General features: G+C 59.2%; 2 protein-coding genes across 2 annotated transcripts; one reads left to right on the top strand and one right to left on the bottom strand.

Moving 5' to 3' along the window:
* Positions 1–231: 231 nt before the first annotated feature.
* TESK1 (testis associated actin remodelling kinase 1) lies at positions 232–11,995 on the top strand. Its single transcript, XM_054002656.1, has 10 exons — positions 232–513; positions 7,206–7,327; positions 7,449–7,497; positions 7,721–7,867; positions 8,049–8,131; positions 8,470–8,560; positions 8,803–8,886; positions 9,342–9,431; positions 9,597–9,747; positions 9,989–11,995. The coding sequence occupies exons 1-10, from the start codon at positions 295–297 to the stop codon at positions 11,029–11,031; spliced, it is 2,079 nt and encodes a 692-aa protein (XP_053858631.1). The 5' UTR covers positions 232–294; the 3' UTR covers positions 11,032–11,995.
* A 1,149-nt stretch (positions 11,996–13,144) lies between these two features.
* LOC128821529 (B-cell differentiation antigen CD72-like) lies at positions 13,145–16,954 on the bottom strand. Its single transcript, XM_054002664.1, has 8 exons — positions 16,876–16,954; positions 16,701–16,790; positions 16,403–16,489; positions 15,576–15,890; positions 15,185–15,333; positions 14,685–14,836; positions 13,549–13,716; positions 13,145–13,208 (listed from the first exon to the last, which is right to left on the bottom strand). The coding sequence occupies exons 1-7, from the start codon at positions 16,952–16,954 to the stop codon at positions 13,578–13,580; spliced, it is 1,011 nt and encodes a 336-aa protein (XP_053858639.1). The 3' UTR covers positions 13,145–13,208; positions 13,549–13,577.
* Between the last annotated feature and the right edge of the window lie 300 nt (positions 16,955–17,254).

Raw genomic sequence — 17,254 nt, 5'->3', positions numbered from 1 at the left:
GGTGAGGGGGGATCTCCTGCCGGGCTCGGCGGCGACGCCGGCGGGTCCCAAGGAGTTAAGGGCTGTCTCCGCCCCAGCCCCGCCCCGCCGGTGCCAGCGCTCGGGGCGGCGGAGGCGCAGCGCCGGGCCGCGGCAGGGGTCGGGGGGGCGCCGGCGCCGGGCCATGAGCGCGGAGTGCCCCGGAGCGCCGCCCGCCCCGCGCCGCCGCCGCCGCCGCCGCCGCCGCTAGCATCGCCCCGGAGGCCGGGAGAGCGGCGGCGCCCCGGTCGCGTGGCTGCCCCGGGGAGGATGTGAATGGCGCTGGGGGTGCTCGGCGGGACCGACATGGAGTGGGAGAAGCTGCCGCGGCGGCCCGGGGATGGCGAGGGGGAGGCGGCGGGGCCGTGGCCGGGCTGCGGGCGGCTGCGGCCCTCCTCGTACCGGGCGCTGCGCAGCGCCGTCTCCACCCTGGCGCGCATCGACGACTTCTACTGCGAGAAGATTGGGGCCGGCTTCTTCTCCGAGGTCTTCAAGGTGTGTGGGGCGGGAGCGGGGATGGCGGGCCGCGGGGCATCCCGCCGGGATCGGGCGTCCCCCGGGACCGCGGCAACAGCGCGGCCCCGGCCGCGCCCTCGGCTGAGGACTGTGATCCCCCCCTCCAGCCCCAGCAGCCGGGCGAGGCTGGGGGCTGTTCGAGGCGATGCCGTGCGGAGGGGACGTGGGGACTCCGCCGTTCGCCCCGTCCCGGCCGGGGCGTTGTGCCTCCATCCCCCCGAGCAGGGGGAGGGGAGCGCCGGCGCTGTTTACAGCCGGGGAGTCTGAGCGCTCCGAGCTCTGCCCCGTGGGTTGCGCGGGGGGTCGGGTGGCGGGCAGCCGAGCCCCGGGGACCCATGTCAAAAGGCTGGACAACCGAGCCCGCCCGGGGTGTGCCGGTGGCAGGGAATCCAGGTAGTGTTCCTAGCCACTCCAAGGTGATGTCCGGCGTTGCCGGGCCTGCTGAGCAGGTGATGTGCAGGATTCCCCACGAAGGTGTTTGGATGTGGGACAGGGGTGTGATGCCGTAGAAGAGCACGGGGCTGACTCCTGGCTGAGCCTCCAGAGCTGCCTTTGTCCTCCATCCTCTCTGGTACTGTCAGGTTGGGGATGCTGTGTGCGGCCCATGCCCAGGATAGGGGTGTGTGAGTGCTGGTGGGGAGCTCAGTGTCTCCAACAGTGAGACAGAGGTGCATGGTGGCAATATCCTGCCAGGCCAGTGCACTGCTGCTGGGGACGAAGGGCTGTGCCTCACTGTCACCACTGCCTCTCCCGGCAGAGGGGAGGTGTGTGCATGTGTTGTTTTGAGCCTCAACATCAGTTAAGGTACCATAAGCCACTGGGCTAGGACTGCCCTTAAGTGGTGATCTAGTGGCTTTATGTCCCTCAAAGAGTGGCTTAGGGCTGGGCACAACCCCCGCTACCTGCCACCACAGTCACTGAGGTCACAGGCAGCACAACCATTAGGGCATTCACATCCTGGCAGTACCCTGGGGTCCTTCTCCAGCCCTGACACCATTCCCCACTCAGCAGGGAGACCCCAAGACCCGTTTCCTCTTCAGCCACAAAAGAGGTGTCCAGTGAGGGGCCATAGAGAATGTGCATAAAGGTCCCTCTCCTCCATGCTCCCTCCTGGAGTTCCCAGTGGAGCCATGACCTCCCTGCTGGCTGGGTTCTTGCTATTGATCTCTGGCTTGGAGTGCACAGCAGCACCTTGGAGCAGAGGGAGGCATTTAATAATGTCAAGCGTGGATATGGCTCTTTAATAATGGATATTCCTGTGTCTCAGCAAGGCCATGGCCTCTTCTTGCCTCTTTGTTTTTCCAGTCTCTATGGGAGCCACAAAATGCTCCTTCTCCCATATGTTGTTTAGGTTCTTGTGGGGCCGCTGGCATGTAGGATTTGGGGGATTGGCAAAGGTTGAGGGGTGGGAAGGGGATCAGGATCAATAGTTGACATGTGGTGGCAAGGAAGCAGGAATGGGAGGGGGCCAGATGGGGCTTTGTGCTCATGCGTTGGGTTGAGTCCAAGAGCTCAGAAGGATGGTGGGGTAAGCCTGAGATCTGAGCTGGGGTTTGGCCACCAGAGCTTGCAAGGAGAACAGAGCTTGGCAGGGCAGCCCAGGACCCATTTTCCTCCCACCTCTCTTGTTCCTTCTGTAGCTTTCCAAGGCTGTGGGCACTTGAATCTGCTCTATGTGGCTGCTGAGCCATACGTCATTCCAGCCTTGGTGGGTGAGGGGGACAGGGAGGGGACCTTGACATCTCTGCCCCTGTACAGGTAGCTCAGTCCTGGTGTGAAGCTGAGCCAGGGTCAGGCAGGGTGCTGACAAGCATCTGACTGGCTTCTCAGCATGAAAGCCAAAGGGCTCAGTGTATCCAAGCCCTGGTGTCCCAAGCTAGCCCCTCCAGTCAAGCACCTCTCTCAGAAAGGCTGTCCAGAGCAAACAGGAGACACCAGTGACAAGAAGCTGCTCTTTTTCATGGCGCTTGTTCATAGCTGATCCCCCACTCTGCTGCAGAGCAGGGCTGTTTTCCCTCTGGAGCAGCTGGTTCTCATTGCCTTTCCCTGTGCAATTTCAGAGGCAATAGCCCCCCCATTTTCTCAGATACACAGACATTGCAGGAAGCCACCTCTCTATTTCCAGTTGACTGAGCAGAGTGAGCCAGGTCTGTTTGTGCCAGGCATTTTCTTCAGCCCTTAAACCACTGTTGCATCTCTTCCCCAGATCCCTCTCTTACTTTCCCGTGTGTTGTCTGCAGCAGACACAGGGGCTGTGGGCAGCATCCTTGGGGCTGTATTCAGAGGCCTTCACTCATCTGAATCTCAGCCTCATGCCCTGATGTTGCGCATCCTCTTGGAAATGCCATCTCCCAGGGTGCAGCTCTGTGATGTGCTCTGTCCATCGCCCCATTTCCATGGCATTTTGTGTGTGTGTGTGTGTGTTTGTGTGGTTCAGCAGCTCCCAGCATGAGCAGAGCTCAGGATAGGGTTTTGACATCACTGTCACTTGCCCATCTCTGCTCGCTTCCCTGCCAACCTTTGGGGTTTTCTATTTACTTCCAATTTTCCAGTGCAACTAATGGAGCAAGTCCCTTCCTCTTATCTGCTGCCCTTCATCAGGGACCTTGCCTTGTTTTACACAGCAGAATGAAGCAGTGTGACACTGATGGGGAAACTAAGGCAAGCAGGGAGGAAGTGAATTAGCCAAGGTCAGCCAGCCATGGCAAGGCTGGGAGCAGCCCTGGCCCTGCAGTTGCCACTTGGGAGTCCTGGGCACAGGAAACATGGTGTGCTGACCACCTGGAGAGCTGCCAGCCCCTCTCCTGCTCTGTCACAGGACATGCTCCAGGCTTGCCAGTCAGGCCAGCCAGTGATCTGCCACCACTGTGTAACACTGGCACTGACCCGGCTTCTGCTGTGCCCACAGTGCCGCTCCTGGGAGAACAGGAGGTGGGGGTTGCTGATACTCAAACACCCTCCAGGAGCAGATGCTTTGTCTCTTCCTCAGAGAAAGTCTGTCTTGACTGATTCTGCCTTTTCCATTTGATGAATATGTTTTCCAGTCCTACCCAGTTGTGTTATTGGGATTCCTGTGAGCTCAGATGCAGTTGTTGTGGGTGGCTGTGGGGTTACCAATAGCACTGCTAGTTCCCTTGCCCCCCTCCTGTCTTCCCCACAGAACTCTCTGGGCTGACAGGTGCAGGATGGTGTCCCTGTGTGACTGTGCCTTGCCTGTGTGCGGCAGGGGTCAAGGGAATATGCAGACAGTGGGGCTGTGTGCCAGGCCATCCCCAGTGTGGGCTGCAGGGGGGATGGCTGCTGAGACCTCCAGATGGGGGGATGTCAAGGAGCTTTGCCCCATGTCTAGATGGGAGTGCAGGCTGTGGGGAGGGAGCAGGCCATCTGCTTGCTCTGATTAGCATGCTCTTTAAATAAGACTCTAATTTCCGCTGTTAAAAGAGCTCAGATCCCTTGTGCCCAGCTGGGGCTGCCGCCAGCCCGGCCCATCCCCCAGCCCTGTGTGTTGGTGGTAGATGGGATGGGGACCAACGGCACCCTGGCTCAGCCGCAGTACCCCCGTGAAGTGCCCCGTGGACCAGCCATGTGGGATGACAGGGAGCATCGGTGAGGAGGGAGGACTTGCCTGTTTCCTGCCCTCCCCCTGCAGCCCCACAGGCTGCCCAGCTGAGCTAAGCTCCGGGGAATTTGCTGGGATTCCTGGGCACCATGCCAGAGTGCATGAGAGAGGCGAGAGGGGACACCTTCCTGCCCGAGGAGGTTGTGCTGCCTGCTGCCTTCTCTGGATGTCGGTGAGGGTGGAAACCTCCTTAGTAGCTTCAAGCCCCCTGCAGTCATGGCTCATGCCCTTTGCTGCTGTGTCTGTGTCAGAGGGTGGCCAGGGTGCTATGCTGGTGCTAGCTCCTGGACAGACTGGGTAAACTGGCCAGTGCTTGTGGGAGTCATAGAAAGGGAGTATAACTCCTTCCCTGCTGTCCCAGGTATGGGCTGGCCCTGCAGGGGAGATGGTAGAACGGGGTCTTGCAGGTGAGCTCATTGGGCAGCCTCAAGGACATCATGCCCCATGGGGATGGAGTCACGGAAAAAGACATTGGAGCAGGGCTGTACTGGACAAGAGCTCCTGGGATCCTCAGGATAATTCCTGAAGAAGCAGCTTTCACCAGACCTTCCCTCTCCCAGGCTGCCTCTCCTCCAGTCTTAAGGTGTCCAACCCCATGTGACTGCACTCAGCCTATTCCAATGGCAGTTGGCTTTTTAATGAGGAATTAAGCCACGGGCACCTCCCAGCCATGTGGGGCTGAGCTGATGTCCACCAGATGCTGCTCCCTGATGCAGGGCCGCCACTGCTGGCAGGGAGCTGGCCAGCCTTACGGCACATGGCCACCAAGTGCCAACATTGTGCATGCTGTGCAGCATTCCTGACATGGGCACATGGCACCGGAGCCTTGCCGCCTCCAGTCATCCCAGCGGGGATGAGCCTGCCTGTGCCACTGAGCCAGGTCCTGCTGTCTGGCAGCTGCTGGTGCCAGCCAAACTGACTGAGCCAGTCCTGTCAGCCCCTCATGGCGTGGGAAGGGAAGGAAACACTGCCACCAGGAGAGCTAGGGCAGGAATGATGGGTTTTGCTGGGCAGCACCCAGTGTCAGAGGATTGGCAAGGCTGCGGATCCTGCTGGCCTTGTCCAAGCTCTGCCTTCCTCAACCCCTGGCTCCATGGGGAGCTGGAGGGACCAAGGGAGACTGTGCCCACCCTACTTTGGTCACACAGGCCACCTCCTTAAGCCCTGCACTGAAGTCTGGCTGAGAGCCCAGTTTCTGTTTCTGGTGCTGCCCTCAGCTGCCCCACCTACAGGGATGGGGTGGAGGAAAGATCGGTGAGATGGGGTGGGATTGCCCCTTGCCCTTGGTCCAGGTGTGACCAAGGAGTCCTAGGGTGTCAGGATGGCATTGGCAGCAGTTCCAGGTGCTGCTGTGCAATGGTGAGCAGGGTAGTGAGCACAGGAATTATTTGGAGCACCATTAGCACCTGCTGGGTGCTCCCCACAGCAGGCACTGCAGTTTGACCCTGGGACAGGCTCTCCGTGAGCCCAGGAGCTCAGTATGTCCGGTGCTCAGCAAGGAGGAGGCATGGGGAAATCCACCCTCCCTTCTTCCTGCAGCATGGTGGGGTGCCAGGATAGGGGCCTGTGGTGGCAGGTGTCCAGGGTGTCCCCTTCCCACTCGTCCAGGGTCCATTCTGAGCTCTGCTGTCACGTGGCCCCTGTTGGTGTGTCAGGAGTGCCAGCTGGCTGTCTGGGGCTGGCTGGAGGTGACACAGGTGTAACTGGAGCGGGGTGCCCACAGGCAGGTGTCTGCTGAATTATTCAAAGCCTCTCCATGAGCTCAATGAGCTGGTGGTGGCACAGCTTAGTTATTGCCTCTCACTTCCACTCTGACTGGGACTGGTTTGGCATCAGTGCACACAGACATGTAGAAGGACCTTCATAGAGCATTCATTTTCCCCAGAGCCTTTTGAAGGGATGTGCTGCTGCCCCATCCCCTGGGTATTTTCTGCTGGATAGATCCCCATCATGGCATGCACCCCAGGAGCAGTGCTGGCCATGGGGTGAGAGGAGAGCCCTGGAGGGGTCAGCATGCCAGCCTCCCTCTGTTGTGGTGGGGACAAGGGCCAAGCTGTGATCAGGATAGGGATGCTGGGGATCCTGCCTCCAGCCAACACCTTGTGTTTTGCCTGGGAAGGCAATCCCTGATGTGAGGGGTGTTGTGGGGGTGTTGTGAGGCTGGCCAGGGGCTGGCACTGGCTCAGCAGCCTCAGCCAGCATTGACTAAAAAGGAGAAGAGCAGGGAGTTGACGGCAGCGCTGAGGAATGCCTGCGCCTCTGTGCACAGCTCTGTGTGTGCTGGGGGGCAGCTGGGATCCACTGGGTTGACCCCCAGGCAGCTGCTGCTCTGAGGCAGGATTGGCATCCCACCCCCAGCACCTGCTCAGGAGGGGACCCTCATCACTGGTTTGGCCCCCCCATAACAGTGCTAGGTCAGGGCATCCCATTTTCTTCCCTTGCCCTGCACATGCCAGGGAGCTGCAGATGGATGGGGTGTCTGTGCTTGGCCATGCTTCAGCTGCTGTTCTTGGTGGGGGATCAGGCACCCAGATCACATGACAGTGTTGGGCTGGGGCTGGCTAAATATACAGCTCATCCAGGCTCCATGCCCTGCCAGACTAGGGTCAAGCACTACAGCTGGCCACACCTAGAGTTGGTTCAGAGGGGCAGTGTACCCCCTCTTTTCTCCACCCTATGCTGGTAGGGTCTGGCTTGGTGTTGCTGACCCAAAACAAATCCTTCCTGATGCTCCCCAATACTGTACCTGCCTGTTATTACAGTAGAGCTGGGCTCACAGCTTATGGGAGCTGTTGTTGCCTCTCAAGAGTTCAGGGCAGTGTAGCATGGTGGAGGGAGCATGACAAGCCCCAGGAAGGATGGGGCTGTGTGTCATCAGTACTGGGAGTGCTTGGAGATGTGGGGAAAGTGCCCCCCTAGCACTAGTGGTCCCTGGGGTGTCATGGGATGCTTAGCTCTCCTCTCTGGGCTGGGGTGGGAGCTGGGTGAAGCCTGGTGTCCATGGGGGCTGCAGAGGTACGTGGGGCTCAGCTTTCCCTGCATCCCCCTCCAGGTGCGGCACCGCCAGTCGGGGCAGATCATGGTGCTGAAGATGAACAAGCTGACCAGCAACCGGGGCAACATGCTGCGGGAGGTGCAGCTGATGAACCGCCTCTCACACCCCAACATCCTCAGGTAGGACCTGCTTCCTCACTGCTGGCCCCCCCTTTTCCCTAGCCTGGGGGTTTGGAGCTACTGCTGACACTAGATAAGCTCTTGGGGCTAGTCCCTACCACAGCTACCCTCTATCTCGCAGGTTCATGGGGGTGTGTGTGCACCAGGGACAGCTGCATGCACTGACAGAGGTAAGAGTGTGGCAACAGCCATGAGTCTCGGGGTTCCTCCAAGCCTGGGGAAGGGACAGTGATACCTATGAGGACACATTCTTGGCCTGTGACATGTGCAGGCAAGGCCTACTGGGAGGCTGTGGTGTGGGGTGGTTGGAATATGCATTAGGATGAGAGATGGGTATCCAGTGTTATGGGGGGGAGGGATGCTGTGATGCAATGGCCGGGCTCTTCCCATCAGTACATCAACGGTGGGAACCTGGAGCAGCTGCTGGACAGCCCTGTGCCCCTCTCCTGGTCCATGCGTGTCAAGCTGGCCCTCGACATCGCCCATGGCCTACACTATCTGCACTCCAAGGGCATTTTCCACCGTGACCTCACCTCCAAGGTACAGGATGTTCCAAGGCACCGCATTGCCCTTGTTATCCCATACCCGTGTTGCAGCCTTGCTGCCCCAGACATGGAAGGCTGGGGAGCAGGAGGTTGTGATATGTTGGGGCATCCTGAAACTGGTGGCCAGGGAAGTAGGGCTGGTGCACTTGGTGTGACAGGTCCTCCTGTGCCCACAGAACTGCCTGGTGCGCTGCGAGGCCAGTGGCTACACAGCTGTAGTGGGTGACTTCGGCTTGGCAGAAAAGATCCCCACCTACAGGTACGTGGGCAGCATCCACCTGTCCATCCCCATCCCTGGAGCCCACTCAGGGCAGAAGCTGGAGAGGGATGGACATTGGGGATGCAGCTAAAAGGGTAGAAATGGGGGTGGTGAGATACTTCCTGGCAGGGGGGACTCCAGAAGCAGTTTGGGAATGGCTAGGAGGGGATGGAGAAGGGGGTGGTGTGACCTGGGGAGAGATGAGTTTGTAGAGTGCATGGAAAAGGCTTAGCTCAGGAAGGGAGATGGAGATGGTGATCTGGGCTGCTGCAGCAGGAGGATGGGAAGTTGGACATTGGGGAACTGGGCAGCCTCTGATATTCCACCATGTCTCCCAGTGAGGGCAGTGAGAAGGAGCCGCTGGCCGTGGTGGGCTCCCCTTACTGGATGGCACCTGAGGTGCTGCGTGGGGAGATCTACAACGAGAAGGTGAGGCTCTTCTTCACCTGAGGTACTGTGTGGGGTTTTACTCAGGCTTGTTCTGCCAGTGGTTTGCAGAGCTTGCAGTCCTGGGATGCACCTAGAGGGAAGGAATTGGGCATCCCTCTGGTGAGAAGGTGCCAGACCCCCCGTATGGCTCTAGAGGGAGGAGAAGAGCTGTGGCCTTGCAGAGTGGTGGGCACATCACCTCGAGATTGCAGGGCACCCCCATGACTCCCCACTCTCTGCAGGCTGATGTGTTTGCATATGGCATCATCCTGTGCGAGACCATTGCTCGTGTGCCAGCTGACCCTGACTACCTGCCCCGCACTGAGGTGACTCTCTGGGATGGGAATAGGGGAGTTGTGGGTAGTAGCACTGAGGCTAGGACCACTTCATCAAAAAAGGGGGGGTCATTCTGTGTTGGGCAGAGACCCATGTGCAGGATTGGTCCCACATCTTAGGGCCGGGGTGCTGTGTTCCACTTGCTGCCCAGGGAGGGATGGTCTCTGCCAGTAACCGCAGAACCCATAGTGAGCCTGAAAAGGAGAACAGGGCAGTTGGATTCAGGCAGAGACCAGAAGCGGTATCTGTGTCCTAGTATCCCCCAACCTTAGCCCAGTTTGGGGTGACATCAGTGTGCTCCCCTCCTGTGTCCCCACTGGGGTGCTTCCAGGTCCACCGTCCTGCGTGACAGTGCAGGGGGGAGGGGGCCAGCCATGCTAGGTCCCCTGGGCCTTGTGGTGCCACAGGAGACCCAACCTTACTCTTCTTCCTTTCCCTGGTGCAGGATTTTGGTCTGGATGTCACCACTTTCCGCACCATGGTGGGAATTGACTGCCCAGCGGCCTTCCTCCAGCTGGCTTTTCACTGCTGCAGTGTGAGACTCCCACCTCCACCGACTGCCCTTCCCAGCCAGGGCAGGCAGGCAGGACAGGCTGCCTTGCCTGCTCACAGGGCGAGCAGGGAGCTGCCTCTGCTGTGCAGGGCTCCCTGGGGTGCTTGAGGAGGCACAGACCTGATGTGGAATTCCTCCTGCCCACAGATGGAGCCCACCTCCCGCCCCTCATTCCTGGAAATCACGCAGTGCCTGGAGAGTATCCTGCAGCACCAGCTGGGTGCCGAGGGTGCCAGGGCCACCCTGTTCGGCATTGGGGAGAGTCTGCCTGCATCTGGAACCGCAGCCACACTCAGTGGTACGTGGGCGCCTCGGGGACAGGCCATAGCAGGGTGTAAAGATGGGGGAGTATGGGGTTTCCCATCCCACCCCATCAGCTGTAGGGGAAGGAGACAGGGGTGTGTGAGGTCTGCAGGATAGAGCTGGTCCCTGTTCCTCCCTTGGGGTGCGCCCCCATGTTGTTGGGTGCCCAACACCCGGTAGCACCCCACATGGGCAGCTGCTGTCTGCTGGTGAGACTCTCCTGTGCCCACGCCCAGGAGTGGCCAGGAGGTCAGCCAGCCACACCGAGCAGTCGCCCCTGCATGAGCTGGGGACGCAGCACCTGCAGCCAGACCAGCGCCTGTCCCGCAGCCAGTCTGACATGTTCCCTTCCAAGTCGCCCGCCCTGCTGTGGCCGCTGGAGCCTTATAGTGGGGCCAGGTCCAAGGAGACATCCCCCCGTGTCAACCCCTTCTCCCAGCGTGAGGACCTCAAGGGGGGGAAGATCAAGCTCTTTGATACGCCGAGCAAGTCGGTCATCTCGCTCACCTTCGACCTGCCGCCCCCCGCCCCGCTGCAGCTCAGCAACCCTGTGACACCTGAGCCCGCCGTGGAGGTGCAGTGTGACTTCTCAGCACCCACCACCAGCCCCCGCAAGTGCCACTCTCTGCCCTCCTCTCCTGAGCTGCCCCACCGGGGGGGCCTGGAGCTGGGTATGGGGTCCTCTCATCCCACTGACGACCCCCAGCCCCACACCCTCCTTCCTCCCCCAGCGTGGGGAGGAGCCTCTACCCCCAGCTCCAAGGCGGAGGAGCGGATGGACTGTGGCCCAGACAGCTCTGAGCCGGTGCAGCCCACCCCACTGCCCCTCAACAGCAACTTCATCCGCACCGCATCCTCGGGCACACGGGCCTGGCAGCCAGACGTGCAGGCCCCCAACAGGCTCCTCATCAACAACAACCACATGATGGTCAGCAAACCTCTGGCCTGGGGCAGTGGGCTGGAGCACGGCTTCTCTGAGCTCAGCATCTCCTGTGCAGCAGCACTGGAGCGGACGGAGTGCTCGGCCATGGTGCCTGGGCACAGCTCTGGTGCCATGCTGGAGCAGGACGAAGTGCTGCCCTGCCCTGGCTGCTGCCTGAGTCCCTTCAGCTTCAGCTTTGCCTCCATCTGCCACCGGCCAGCGCCCAGCCCGCCCCGCTACCAGAACCTCAACTGCGAGGCCAAAAGCCTCATCTGCCACGATCGGGGCCAACACCAGAAAGCCCCGGGGCCCGTGCTGGCTGAGCCCAGCCTGAAGCTGCCGGAGGCACAGTCCTAGTGATGGGGACCCTGGGGAGTGGGGCTGAATCCAGCTGCCCCTTGCACCCCTCTGCAGCCACAGCACTGGGCAGTGCAGGAGCCTGGCACATCCCCATGGTCTGCCATCACTCAGCACATGGTGGCCACCAGTGGCCATGGTGCCAAGTGCTGTGGCTGCCATGGTGCCGCCCAGGCACTCAGGCACCCACCCCACCAGGATCAGCCTTGGGGATCTGCAGGGAACCCTGGAGGTGGGCTGGGTCTCTGCTGGGGACCAAAGTGCAATAACACTGATGCCCCGAGCACTGCCCAAGCGGCAGGACTGGTCCCCTGCGGGGGCCACAGGGCTCAAGCCCTGGATCCAGGACCCCCTTTCCCCAAGGGCTCACCCTTCTGCAGGATCTTGCAGAGGGGTATACAATGAGCCTGCTATCTTGGGAGAGCTGGGAGTTCCCTGCACCCAAGTGGGTGAGAGGGACTGGGTTGGGGTAGAGAGGTCAGTGTGTGTATGTGTGTTTTTGGGGATCCTGGGGGGCTGGTGGGTGAACCCATGTGGGTCCACAAGCATGGGGAACACAGCCAGTCCCTGACATAGGGAGAAGAGGGCAGGGGACCATAGAGGGGCAATGCCTGTGGGCAGTGCACGGGGAGGATTGCCAGCAGTGGGGTTGTCCCTGCCTGACCGATGCTGAGGATTGGGTGCTGAGTCAGCACAGTGCCTCACATCTCCCTGGCATGCAGGTTGGGGAGAAAGATGCTGGCAGAGGGGCCAGGATGCCATCCTGGCATCATGGGGATGGGGCCAGTGGGCAGCAAAGTTAGGCTGCCTGGCCCCCACAAGGGTGGGAGCCGGCTTTCCTCCCTCCTGCACAATGCACTGGTGAATGCAGAACTCTTTGTGGTTTTTATTAATAATAATTGCTAGTAATATATACCCAGCTTATTTAAAGTGTTCATTAAAACCTGAATGTCCTAGCAACTCAGACTGCTGGTTCTGTCTCTTGGATGCACATCAGATGTGGGCCCAGAAGGTTGCATGGTCTTGCCTGAGCATTCTGGGGAACTCCTCCAGAACTGTAAACCAGCCTGGCTCAGCCCATTACCTGAACTCCCCTAAGGCACCCACCTTGATTGAGATGGCTTCAGACAAATTCCCTTTCATTATTTAGGTTCTTTGAGTTCATGCCTTTGAGTCTGTGTTTGCTGTGGTGTACAAGAAAACAAAGAGCAGACAAACTGGGTCTCTTTATTGCTATCAAGTGAGTTTAGCCAGCAGACAAGACAGATGAGTGACACATGCCCCCTCCAAAAAGCCTGCCTTTAACACCCTTTTGCTCTTCATGCAAGCTTACTCACACAGCAGTTCATCAACTATATATGGCACACACAATCTTATCATAAACCGAGAGCATTTTCGCCTGGTTGAACATAACTTCCTGTGCTCTCACCTGGCCACAGTGTTACATCAGGGCTGCTTTGCCTAATCTTCACACGCGCACGTGTGTAGCAGCTATTTAAAGTCCTGATGAGTTGTCTTGCAAAGCATCAGCCTGCTACAAGTGCCTGAGTTAACTTTTGCTTTTGAAAGGCCCAATCACACCACGGGACCCTAAAGGTCATTGCTCTATTTTCTAATTAGCACAAAAAAAAAAATCCCTAAACGTCAGCACAGGCACCAGCCAGTTCAGGCTCAGCTTCCCTCCTTGGGTGCTGAGGCTTTGCCGAGGCCATTGAGTGCTGGGTTAAAAAGCCGTGACCAAGCTGCTCCTGCAATGGGGTCAGGTGGAAAATTCCTGCTGTGGGGAGGGGATTGTGGGGGGGTGGGGCTCTGCTATCCCCAGCTCCCACTCCTGACATGCCAGCACTGCATCTCTCTCCATGCTGGGGATGTGGCATGGCTCCAGCGCTGAGTATCAGTGCTTGATCCACTTTGCAGCAGGTTCCAAGCTCCCCACTGCCCACCAGCCATGGTGCTCAGGAAGATCCAAAGTGTCCCATGCAGGTGTGGGGTTGGCTGTGGAGCCTCTACCACTCAGCCAAAGCACATCATCTGGAGGCAAAGGGCCGCAGAGCATCAGTGGGAAGGACCTGGGTGGCCCAGAGGCAGTGAGCTGTGGGAGGGAAGTGGTTGGCTGGAATGGATGGGACATCCTGGGCACAGCAAGGGTGGAGCAGAGGCAGTGCAGGGTGCAGGTGCTGCAAAGGAAAGCAGAGGAGGGTGAGGTAAGGTAAGGGGGAGATGCTGCCTAGCCTCCACCACATGCAACAGGGCTGGGAAAGCACCTCGCCAAGGGTTTTCCCCCATCTTGCCCCTTTGCTGAGCCGCAGCTTCAGCTCTTGACTACCTTGGACCCAGAACGCCCATGACAGCAAAGGGATGGAGGCAGGCTCCATCCAGCACAGGGAGGTGACTGCATTCCTCTCCCTTTACAAGGGAGAGGGGCTCACCATGCCCCAGGCAGAGCTGCAGGCCCCCTGCTTTCCTCCAGGCACACCCCACAGGGCCTGTGTGTGTACCTGACTCAGCAGGACTCACCACAGCAGTGCTGGGGCCAGCAGCCACCATCACTTGAAAGGGAGGCTTGGCCCTGCTGCCTTCTCACAGATCCAGAGGTGCAGGTCACTGGGACCAGTGCACTGGGCGGGTTTGATGCTCCCACGGCTTATTATGGCACAGGTTCCATTTGATTTTGACTGCCATGGCCTGAATGGGGAAACAACACATCAGGCACTAACATGTTCTTTCTACAAACCCTGCTGAGGCAGCTGTGGCTGCTGACAATTGCCTTTTGTACACTGGCAGAGGAGGGGTTGGATGCTGCAAGCAAAAGGGGATCCCCCAGTCCTCCCCTACTGATTTCACAGGCTGAAGCCTCAGCTGAGGCATCCCTGCACTTCCTCGGGCAGGCTGAGAAACACTGTAAAAGGTTTGTAGTGCTTGCGACACTCCTTTAGCCTCCCCCCTCTCAGCTCCCCACTGCCCACCAGCCGTGGTGCTCAGGAAGATCCAAAGTGTGCCATGCAGGTGTGGGGTTGGCTGTGGAGCAGCTTCACTGCTTGGGGTTGTTCCATGCCTGCAGTGGGGAGCGCCAGCTCCTCCCTGAAGGCACGTGGATGACCAGAGGAGCTGGCCTGGGCCCTGGGTGTGTTCTGGGCACAGCTCCCATGGCAGGGCTGAGGATGGAGGGCCAGGTACCCAGAACCTGGCCAGACAGGTTTGTTCTTCCCCAGTGCTCTCAGACACTGCAAGAGGGACTGGCAGCGAGCTGAGGAGGTGGTGCACGTGGCAGGGAGGAGCCCAGGATTCTCCACAGACAGGAAGGCTTGATCTCCCTTTGGAAAGGAATCAAGAAGGCATGTGGGGGATAGAGGTGGTGCTCAAACACCTTGCCTAGGACCCAAATAAAATTTGAGGTTTCTTCTGTCTGCTCTTGCTGCCTCCTGCTTCACATGCCCTGCATTTTACCCACCCTCTAGTCTTGGTTTTCCATTTGTGTGTCCTCTAAGCACCACAGCTCACCACTGCACCCACCTTCCCACAGTCCCCGCTGCTCTGATGCTCTTTGTCTCCCATGGCCTGTGCCTGGAACTGGGTACTGGTGGGATTTAAAACACTTCCTAGAGCCATGACAGAGGAGGAGAGTTTTGGGAAGAGGCAACGCTGTCACGTACCTTTCGTAAAGGGAGCCATCCACCCAGAACCAGGCCTCTGAGGCCCCCTCACCATCTGGGTCCTCTTCCTCCAGCCAGCCATAGTCGTACCAAGGAAAACTGCCCTTCTGCAATCCAATCCAGTATGGGACATCTGCATTCTTCAGGAAGGTCTGGAGAAGAAGAAAAAGTGTTTTTCCATGTTTTATTCCATGGCACCCATGTACAGCAGTACTATATACTTCACAGCAGGGTGATCATCTCCCAAAGGAGCCCCTGGGGCTGGAGCTTCTTGAAGCAGGACAGCTGAGCAGCCCTCCAGCCCTGCTCCAGCTTGGGAAACATCCAGGGATGCCAGAGCCTTTCTATCCTGTGTCAACCACCAGCCATGTGCTCCAGAGAACAGCCTTGCACCCTCCAATGTTTTGGCAGGACAGGGAGCCCCCAGAACCGTGCTAGCCATCTGGGGACCTAATGGCTGGATACACCATCTCCTGCCCTCAGCTCCCCCAGCACCCTACCGGCACAGTCCAACGACTCCAGGATTTGGTGACCAGGAGCTGAGAGTATGTCTTCTCACACTCATCTCTGCTGTCTTCCCATGTCTTCTTCTCTGAAGAGATGAAGAGGCACTTGCCCCTGTACAGCAGCCAGCCCGAAGGGCAGCAATCTGTGGGTAGGGGCACAGCTGAGGGGCTTGCTCAGCCACAGGTACCCTGGGGGGGTAACACGGAACAGCTCCACACCTTCCCAGCAGACATCACAGGCTCAGTGTCTACTCCAGGCATTGCTTCAGCTCTTGAACCACCCTGTCCCACCATGTGGTCAAAAAAGCCAGTACTCGCCCCTTGGCACCTGCTGAGTGGTGCCAGTCACCTGGAGCACCCCCTCCCTGTTCCATCACCACCCTACCTATAACTGTGCAGGAGCGCAGGAGGGCCACGGTACTCTCGCTGTTGTTGAGCCTCCCCTGCACCTCCTGCATCTCCCTCTCTGTCCTGCCCAGGACTGCCGTGACGCGACGCAGCTCCGTGTTCAGTCTGTCCAGCTCCAGCTGGCTGACGTTGCCCTCGTGCCATGCTCGCTGCAGCTCTTCTCTGGCCCATGCCAGCTCCAGTTGTGTCTGCTCCAGGCTCTGCTCCTGCACCCTCAGCTCCTGCGACAGGTGGTCCTGCTCGGATGCGTGCTTGCGGGAGGAGTCCTGCAGACTGCGGGTGACCTGCCAGTCTGGGGACAGGGTGGGTGAGCTAAGATATGTGCATGGGACAGTTCGGATGTGGGACTGACCCTGCTTAAGGGAGGTGGGATGGGCAGGCCAAGGCAGGGAATTATCCATGATGAATTGGAAAGGATGGGAGGGAAGGACACAGCAGGGAAGTGTACAGTTAAGGGTTGGGCAGGATCTGGCAGGGGAGAGCAGGACAAGGCAGGATAGGGTGTAGGAACAGACACAGCAGGTTACGGGCAGGGAGGGTGCAGCAATATGAGGCTGGACAATGCCAGGATGGGAAAGAAAAGGAGCAGAAACAGAAGTAAGGTGAGGAAGAGGGATAATGGGAGGCAAAGGAGGTGCGAGGGATGTGCGAGGGATATAGGCCAGCTTGTGGCAGGCAGGGCACAGGGACTCAGCAGTGAGTGTGCATGAGCATGCCTCTGTTCACCCACAGTGCCCACCCCAGCCAGATGCCTCCCTGACCCAACCACTCTCTGCCCTAGATGTTCACAATCCCCCAACTCACAGCAAGCCCCCAGGGCCACAGTGGCCACCAGCAGCAGGCAAGTTGCCAGCAGACCCACAGGGATGCACCATCGACGGGACCAGCACCCTGCATGACACAACAGACAACAGACATCACCTTAAGAGCTGGAAAACCCGTGACAGTCCCCAGACCTCCTTCCTGGATACAGGTAGGAGAGTGGTGGCATGACAGCACAGATGGCATGGTGTGGGTGATGGGAGTGGGAGGACCCCAAAACACCACCCACAACCCACACTAGAACCATCCTGGGTCTGCTGGAATCCAGGTGGATACTCACCAGAGTTGGGCTCTGCTCCATCCCCATCCTGCCCTGCCAGTGCCGGCTGCGTGTTCTCAAAGGGGCTCTCTGCCTCATTCATGCTGAAAGCTGTTGGAGGAAGGCAGGGGAGAGCAGCTGAGGCTGTGGGGTTGGGCATGGCAGGGACAGCATGGCGGGGCCAGTGGGCTCTCACCTGCCTCCAGCGCCTGGCTGGCCATGCTCCGGCCTCCCATCACTTTGGCAAACCTCAGGTCAGCATAAAGCTGGGCCATGTGGGCAAACGCTGGGCAAGCCCTGAGCCTCGCTGGCTCCCGCTCCACCCTTGGGATGCCTTTCTGAGATGTCCCTGTTCCCGGTGATTGCGCCGTCTCTCGGAGGTGCAAAGGAGAAGTGCAGCCAGCATCTGCAGAAGCAGAAGTTTGGTCTGCACTGTAGTAGATGGGACTAGTGAGGCACGGCTGCGGGGCCCTCTCATTGGTCCCAGAAACACCAGCCCGTCCCCTCCCACTCCCTAAAAGTGCTCATGGTCCCCCTAGGCACAGGGCAGGGTGAGGGCATCACAGCCAGGTGTC

The sequence above is a fragment of the Vidua macroura genome, chromosome Z (genome assembly GCF_024509145.1).
Source record: "Vidua macroura isolate BioBank_ID:100142 chromosome Z, ASM2450914v1, whole genome shotgun sequence".
NCBI lineage: Eukaryota > Metazoa > Chordata > Aves > Passeriformes > Viduidae > Vidua > Vidua macroura.
Note: the sequence above shows the minus strand (reverse complement) of the source record. Positions and strands in the feature narration are given on the sequence as shown.